Here is an 8,810-nt window from a genome sequence, read left to right as displayed (position 1 = left end):
CAACAGTATTCTGGCTTGGGGTGTGCTTTGTTTTCATACGTGACAGATACCTGCATACTACTGGATTACCACTCTGGTGTGTTTCTGAACTCTTCTCAAGTCCGCTTTAATCAGAAATTAAATGGTGATTCCACTGAAGGATAGCTTTGTCTTTTTCATTCAAAATGAAGTCTGAAACTGCCTGCTTTCTACAGTGCCAAATCATCTGAAAAAAATTACAAACTTAAGAAGGTAAACATAGAGTTCAGAGAAGTAAAACAAACCAACCAGTTAAATTTCCAAAAGTTACAACACATTAGAGGGAAAAACTGAGGTACGTTTCCGTAAGGGAAATTTCAGTGCTCAACAGACTTTTGCAAGGTACCACACATCATTAGGTGTTTTTATTGCAGACTATTGCAAAGGAGAGACCCAAACTTGCTAATGGTAGCTCAGTCATACTACAGTGGCCATCATCTAATGCTGTATGTGCACTCTTATTGAGTTATTAAGTATTGATTCAGCTACATATATTTCTGTAACCTGTAAAGTTGAGCAGTACTGTGAAATAGCTATGTTTTTCTCCTTTTCTCGAGACAGGAGATGTTTCCACTTATGATTCCATTTTTAAAAGACCAGAGGGTTACAACAAAAATCTTCATCGATGTGACAGAGAACATGCAAAGAGTCGTGGTCTTAACATTAACGAGGAGGTAACCCTTTGATAATTTCATAATTATCTTTGTTAAATCTGTTTTTTACTTTCTGACACGGCTGGGGACTGTTGGTATTGTTTTACCCTTTACAATGCGGCCTGTATGGTATCAAAGGAATTGGCAGGAGGACATCATTGTCCTCAGCCTGGAGGTTTGAGAAAAAGCATTAGTCAGTGAAGACACCTGAGTTAGCTCCTGCTCTTCAGTATCCTGTGGAATTCCAGGTGACAAGCCGTATGCCAGTTAAAGCAGGGGGAAGGAGATAAACGCAGTGGGGCGAACCCTCTGTTACAGTGCATCAGGGTCACTGAGAGTGACTTCTGAACTGCTGTCTGTGCCCCTCGAGAGCTGCAGTTCAGGGGGTCCTGCAGCTATTTCTGCGATGCTTGAAACCTCTTCTCAAGCACTGCCCCCTGGCATCCACCCTCCCTGTGCCAGCGATGGCTGAGAGCGCCCAAGTCTCTGAGGCTGGGGAGTCTGTCACGCAGACTTACACCAGATTGCCCTGCAGGAAGGAAATGCCTAGGAGGGGTCAGTTAGAAGAACAGGGGCATGCCTGGAAAAGGTTGTCGAAAGCATTCAAGGCCAGCAGAATCTGAGTTTGGTGTGTTGCCTGACTGCTAAGGAAGTATGCAGCCATGTTTTTAAACAGCTGCTTTGAAAACAGAAATACTACAGTATGTATACATATATATAAATGCGTATTTTTCCATGCAAAACTGAATAACACACATACACATGTAAGTCATGGCTTTATATTTATACACACACAGGCAGAGGCTGTCAAAAACCAAATGAAATGTGTCCCCTGTGTGTTAATGGACTCAAAATCCCAGTGGTTTCATGGGATGTAGAGGTGGGTAGGCTAAGAATGGCTGCCTGTACTGGTGGTTATACATGACAGAGGTGGAAGAAGGAGAGAGACAAAAGTTAAAAATACTGTAAACGCTGTGTAATAACTCTGTTGGTATTTTGTGACAAAGGCCACCGCTTGTGGTTCGTCTCACTGGCAGCTATGTATGCCAGACATTTCAGCACATAGCCGTAATGCCCGTCAGCTCGCTCGGGCAGTGCAGGGAGCATTAGGTGCTCCCAAAGGAATCCCAGGAGCGCCCATTGCCATCACCTGCTCATGCCCAGTAACTCAGCTGCAGATCTGTGTGAGGCCAAAGGCCATGTAAACGACTACTCCAATTAAACGCGAGCCTTTTTAAAACAAAACAAAGCTAACACCCCTCCCCCAGTGCCAAGCCCAACCTCCCGCTGGGAAATTTGTGCAGAAACCATTTATTGATGGATGCGGAGTTCATGTTTCTTACTGAGCTCTTGTGCCCTTTCAGAATCGGCAAAATTCACTTCCCTAACAGTTTGCTTCCTATGGAAAACATGTATGGGCCAGAATTCGTACCAGCTCTGCCGGGCAGTGCAAGGCAAGGGACTCTGCCAGAGCAGGTGTTCCTTAATCCAGCCCTTTAATTAGCACGGAGACACATCAAACCCACAGCTGTTTAATGCCTCCTGCACGTGATGACACCCAACACTGGACTTACCCATAACTAAGTGCAGGTCACATACTCAACTCTTGCTCTTTAATTACCTCAGTGGCCCTCACAGGCTTTTATATAATAATAACTGTATTATAAAACATAATAAATAAAAAAGCCACCATTGCCATCTTTCTAGTACAATACTCAAAGGAGACAGGCGGTATGCACCACAGTTCACTCCTTTCCTTGAAGTGGAAAAAACCAAACCACTGCGAATAAGCCCTTCATTTCCTGCAGAGAGCCAGGGCGTGCCAGGGGAATCTGAGAGTGCCGTCACAGATGCTCGCTTTAGCTACGCGCAGCGCAGTGGCTGCAACAGAGTGTTCGCACAAGGCCGTCATTGCCGATTCCAAGTGCTAGTGGTGCTGGAATTACACCCTGCGAAGGCATGTAGCGGGATGCTTCCCTGGCCAACTGTTAGAAAATCTGAAATCTGCTGAATGCTGAATCCGCAGAGATGAAATAGCACCATGCACAGTCAGCGCTGTGCTACCAAGGATGCTGAAAACTGCATCTCACTTACTTAAAGGGAACACAAACTGTGGGGTTTTCTTTTAAAAACAAAGGGTTTGCAGCATCTTCCCAAGAATGTCAGGTCTAGTTCCATCCATGAGCCTGGAAGTGTCTCACCGATGACTGCCCCTCAGATCGGTGCTCCCACCTGCATCCTCGCAGGGGCTCGTGTGCTTCACGGGTTCTGTCGTAAGTTGTGATACGGCGCAGACTTGCATCTGTCGCAGCAAAGAAGTCGCTTGTCTGCAACTGGACTGCGGTGTGGCGGCCGCATTTTGATTCTCCTTGTCGATATTATTTATACTGTGAGACGAGGTAAACACGCTGGGGAGCAAGGCTTCCTGTGTTAGCCACTGAGCAAACATACAGGCAGCCTGATAAACCTGAGACCTTTGGCTAGGGAGAGAAAAGCAAACAAATCCTGTCTTCCCCTTCTGACTCCAGAGCTCTCCCTTGATGTGGCACAGGAGGGGACTGCAGATTTCAGGCAGTGATTGCACGGTCACTTAAAGTGCAGTTTACTAGGAACAAGCTTAAAATAAGCTTTTCTTGGACAGCTTTTTTTTCCCCAAGTCCCATCGTTGCAGAGCAGTTATTTCTGTCATCTTACAGCTACAAGCATTTTTAGCAAAGCCTTTCGTTGTGCAGAAACACAGTAGTATATGTATTTATGTAGTATTTATGTCCTTCAGGGAGACTAGTGGTGGCTCACGGGTTTTTCTTTAGGCTTTGATACTTTTCATGCAGTGGTTTCGCTGAATTGTGCAAGTTGGGTAAGTGTTCCTGTAACAGGGGATACAAATTAAAGTCTCTCTGATTTTTCAAATGAATCATGCAAGTCAGCGCACAAAAAAATACAGATGAAAATCTGTGCCACTTTCCAGTAACGCAGCGTGCAGTTTGCCAAAAATCACATGGTACTCGCCTCTGTGTGCGTCTATGAGCGTGTAAAAAAATCACCAGTCCACAGTAACTCATGGCACAGCTCCCTGTCTTGTCATCTTGTGATACATTCATGGCTTATTAATATACATAAAAAACTAGGTCAGGGGTGGAACAGCAAGAGCGCAGGGCACTGCTAAATAAATATACGTCCATATAGCAGATGCTGTACAGCGCTTTCCCTTATTTTGCCCCTGGCCACGGCACACTGAGCAGTAGATAACTGCCAAGTATTCTCTCAGTGATTTTCTTCTAAGGAGCATTTTGTATTTTCACAGGAAATGGCAAGACCTGTCGCTGTTTTGTCATCTTCAGAGTATGGGAGACGCATAAATAAGCCCATAGAGCAGCCCATCAGAGATCACGCAAGGATTAATCATGTGCAGGCAGAATTCTACAGGAAAAGTGGCATCACCTGCTTAATGGAAAAACCTTCTCCAAGCCTGGATCTATACTAAATCTCCTGTACCTGTCATTACTAGCAACATTTATGTGGAAGAAAACCCCATCTCACCTCAAAAAGCAGTATGTTACTTCTCCCTCTCCCTCTACATTTTAGTTAATAGGAATGATTTGGATGAAAGAGCAGCTGTGCTCTGCTGCACGCTCATTCAGATGCACGTCTTCTCCTTACCGTCTCATAAAATTCTCATGAAGAAGAGCATCAGCAAGAGCTGAACATTTTAGGTAGCAAGACTGGAAATGAGACCTGTTGAGTCAACAGCTGTCTCTGCTATTTTCGGCAGTGCTTCTGCATAATTATTCAGACTTAACATTTAACCAAGCTTCTTCCTCCTGGTACCAGTGGTCACCGAATTCTTAATCCTCGCAATGCTGCTACAAAACTGCTCGGTGTTATTTTATCTGCACAGCAGCTGAAACGGGGATTGAACTCAGATTTTCCAAAATGCATGGGTGTACCCATAAATGGGCAAGTACAGAAACGATGTCAGAGAAGTGCTTTGCAGTTCCAGTGGACTTCAAGTGGAAATCAGGTTCAGGCGAGCTTTGGAGTACTTTGCATTTCAACGGACAAAACCTGGGCTTAGCTGATTTCAGACATCCGTTTTGCTGGCTTTCACTGTACAAATGGTGTCTGAGGGATTGATGCGTTCAAGAAAAATCATCTTTGGTTCTGTATTTAATACTGGGAAAAAAAAGAAACCACAAAACCCAAAACATCTAGGAGAACAAGCATTAGTAGAGCGGTAGAAAGGACGTGAAAACCAGGAGGATTTGAGCAGTGCTCATTTAAGAAGCATGTTTAGAGGAAATGTCTAAACCTGCTTAAACATTCAGAGCCGTGTGTTCTCACTGAAGGCAGTGCTGAAGTGTTAAGGTCAGTTCAGGAGAAGCAAGGACTGGAAGTCCACAGCTTTGACTGACACTGGAGTTCTGTCAGAATGCTAGGGGTTGGAAGGGACCTTTGGGATCATACGGTCCAAGCCCCAAGGAGCTGGACAACACACAGGAAGTCTGTATCATTTGTGAACACAGTGAGTCTCCCAGTGAAAAACCATAAAAACAAAGAAATTCTTAATCTGGGGCCTGGATAAGTAGTAAATGAGGCAGTCAACAGCACTTGCTTGGCATAATGTGAGCAGCAGAGCACACAGAGCAGCCCATTCCAAGAGGGGTTTCTTTCCTTATTCATGACCTGTAAGTTCTTTGATATTCAGTGAGGTCCAGGCAGTAACCGCTACGTTCCTTCTCAACAATAAACAGATTTGTTACACAAATCCAGCAGCATTAAATGAAAAGGGATCAAAGCGGGAAGGAAATGTTTTCTAACAGTACCAGAATGCTTTTTCAAGCATCAGTATCAGATGTATACCAGTGAAGAATGAGATGGAGTATGGCCGTATTCTAGGCAGATTATTTTTAGTTTGGGACAGTCAGTACGAATTACTACTTCTAAGTAGCCTTCCTGTATTCACAAACCATCGGGGGGGGAGGGGGGCGGAAACCAAACCACTCAGGAAATCATTTGTTTGAGAACACCACCACCTTGTGGTGTGTGTGAGAAACGGGCATCGCCCGCTCCCTCCCACGGCGGCGAAAGGCATGAGTCATCACAACGCCGGTATGAGTTTTCCTCTCTCCTTTCTTTGTCACCCCCTTTTCATCCCTCCTCACTTGAAAAGCCTTGTCGCAGCTTGTACCTCCTACTCCTTGTTTCTCATTCAGTTCTGAGTGGTTGACTTCTCCCTTCAGTGCTCAGACAAAAGAATACCGTGACGATTTCTTCGATACTGGGGAGGAGTTCCTTACCGCTGTCTGCAAAGACATCTCAGTCCTTCTCCTTCAACCTCTCTTTTGCTAGGATGCCAGCTCTCAGGTTACCCGTGTGCTGTAAGCTTCCCATCACGCTGCTGGGAAGCATCTCATTTCCTCTTGGTGCTCTCCCACCTCTCAGTGCTGACTACTCCTTGAGTAAGGGGTCTGCGCGTGCAGCAAATTAACCCAAAGAGAGTGCACAGCATGACTCGATGTATATCGTATTCTGGATCTGGATTTTGCATCCAAAAATCTCCAGGGATTTTTGGGACAACTGACAGATACCCGCAGCTCACAAATTGTTAACAGTAGTCTTGGAAGGGAAAAAAATGGCCACTGCATCTATTGGTGAAATACACAGAACTTCAAGGATGTAAAAGTTTCACCTTTTTTGTGTTAACGCACACTAGTTAAAATCAAACCAGGTGATGCTGGGAATTCTGCTTTGCTCCTCATAAATACTAATTCCAGACAGGATAGGATGCACAAGCTGACCTGAAAACGCACTTTACGTGGTGGTCCATCAGGTATACGTTATGTTGTTTTGCTTTCATCCATCTGTAAAGCAACACGCAGACCCAAGTTCGGTCACGCTTGCTCTGGCTGAAAGCGGTTACGGGCTTCGGTTCTCGGTTCCACCCTCCTGTCAGAATTCACACACACACACAAAAAAGGACCGTGCAGGGGACAGTCGTTCCGAGCCAACTAGATGATACCTGAGGGTCCCCTCCAACCCCGACCTTCTGTGATTGTTTAAGCTGCGAAGCGAAGGAGCTCCGGAGCACACACAGGACCCTACTTAGTTTAGCTAAAACTGCCACCAAAGACAAAAGTAGAACTAGTACATACCCAGAACTGGGGGTGGACCCCCAGAGAGAGCCGTGCAAGTCCACTGCCCTGTGGCAGCTGTTCTTCCCCACAGCGAAGTGAATCTTTTTAATGAAAGCGCTCTCGTTTTCTGCAAGGCACTGCTGCTTAGCGAACAGCACTCTGCATCTCTTACGGATGAGCAGTAAGCCAATGCTGCCTGTGCAACTACTACAAATGCTAGTTTTATGAAACACCTGGGAAGCACACAACCAGCAATGAGTAAATTGCATGATTTCTCTTTATGCTGCCAAGCAAAGCCCTGACTGGTAGGTAGCATGGCACACTGTGTACATTAGTGTCAGAGAGTGTCCTTGGACAGTCACATCTGCCCATCTGTGGCTGCGAGTTAGAACCGGGGAACATCCAGAGGAAACACAGCACAGACGGACACATCTGTGAACGTGTAATAAATAATGACACAAAACTTAAGAAAATAGGTTGCTCTTTAATACCCTTACATGGCAACTCTTCCAAATATTGGAAGGTCTGACATGCAAAAGCTCTAATTATATTAGGGGCAATTATTTAGAAAACAGAATTGTTCTCCCATACACAATATTTACACTTTACAGTACAGGGGGTCAACCTGTGATTCAGTATTACTCTCCCGTGTCAGCAGCTGGGTTCATCCATACGCGGAAAGATCTTTTTGTGTAGATATTCTGCCATTTCTCTGCAATTCTGTAGACCCTCCACCTCAAAAAATGGAATCTAGAAACAAAACAAAAATGATTCCTGGAAATACCTTTTACTAAACAACTGGGTAAGACTGACATTCATTATGTGTCTGTTTTAAAAATTAAACATTTCACCCTAAACATATTATTCATCTGTAATCAAAACAGTGATATCCATTACAGTTTGAACCAAGTTAACAGAGTTAGGCTAATGTGATAAGTGCTTATAAATGGAAAAGAAAACCTCAAAAATGTAGAAGTAACTGGTTTGGTCCAAAGTACGTTTAAAGATAAAAAATAACCTTATTAATTCAACAGGCAAAATAAAGGGTACACTGTTGTGAAAACATTATTTACAACATAAAGAAGTCCCTTTTTTTTGTTAAAATCCTCTTCTTAAACTCCAAATTCTGACCGTTTTTAAAAAGTATTTAAAATTAAAAATCCCAATTCTACTCAACTCTTAGATAACACTTTCCTTTAAGCCAAGATTTGAACCTCAATCACTGCAGAGGAGTACTCTCCCAAGCATTTACTATTTGGCAGAAAACACAGTCAGCATGTACTAATTGAGCCAAGTAAGAAAAAGGACTTTCTGTACACCCTCAAACAGGCAAAAGCTGGGCACAGAGAACGTGATGTAGAAAGGACAAGACTACATCTGCCTCGGGAAGTAACTAGTTTCAAGCATAAAATAATCATTTCTCACTTATTTGATTTTGCTCTGGCTAACAAAACCACTGTCTTTGGACTTTACCTGCACAACTTCATAACCAAGTAACTGAAGGTGTCTCTGTTTAATAGCTTCTTCTCCCAGCAGGTTGTGGCTATTAACGCAAAATCTGTTTTGACCGTCAACGCAGAGGGCGATTCTAAAAATCAAGCACAAGTGTTGTATCAAAAAAAGAGAAATCAGTTAGTAACCAGAACTACTGCAGTTCCTGAGAAGCCTAAGACAATAAATAACTCCCCACTTACTCCCTAACACCTCCTGGAATTCAGTGTTGTAGGATGGAAGTTACTTAGTTCAGGACAATTTAAAACGCTCAGTTTAAAGGCAGGAGGGGGGAAGCCTGAAGCTTAGTGAAGCTTCCTTACACGCTCTGAACAAAAATCACCATAGAAGTTAAGTGTTTGATATTTTTAATGCTTCTATTGGTAAGCTGTTTGAATTCCTCTAGAAGAAAAAACATACAAAACACTTGTCTCAGCTTGAAAACATTTCAGCAGCTAAATTTATTCAACTTATTAGTGTACCCTTAAACCTGACAGAGTTAAGTTTAAGCTAA

The 8,810-nt window shown here is 43.7% G+C and overlaps 1 protein-coding gene across 1 annotated transcript; it reads left to right on the top strand.

The window, feature by feature from the left end:
- Nucleotides 1-575: 575 nt before the first annotated feature.
- On the top strand, nt 576-4,155 carry LOC104505149 (chromosome unknown open reading frame, human C5orf49; the record flags this gene model as incomplete). Its single annotated transcript, XM_010147401.1, has 2 exons — nt 576-692; nt 3,976-4,155. Coding segments are annotated over 2 exons (297 nt in total), but the record flags the coding sequence as incomplete, so codon positions are not given.
- Nucleotides 4,156-8,810: the final 4,655 nt, after the last annotated feature.

The sequence above is a fragment of the Eurypyga helias genome, unplaced genomic scaffold (genome assembly GCF_000690775.1).
Source record: "Eurypyga helias isolate BGI_N326 unplaced genomic scaffold, ASM69077v1 scaffold39862, whole genome shotgun sequence".
Classification (NCBI taxonomy): Eukaryota; Metazoa; Chordata; class Aves; order Eurypygiformes; family Eurypygidae; genus Eurypyga; species Eurypyga helias.
The sequence above is the reverse complement of the archived record's forward strand: the minus strand, read 5'-3'. Positions and strand labels throughout refer to the sequence as shown.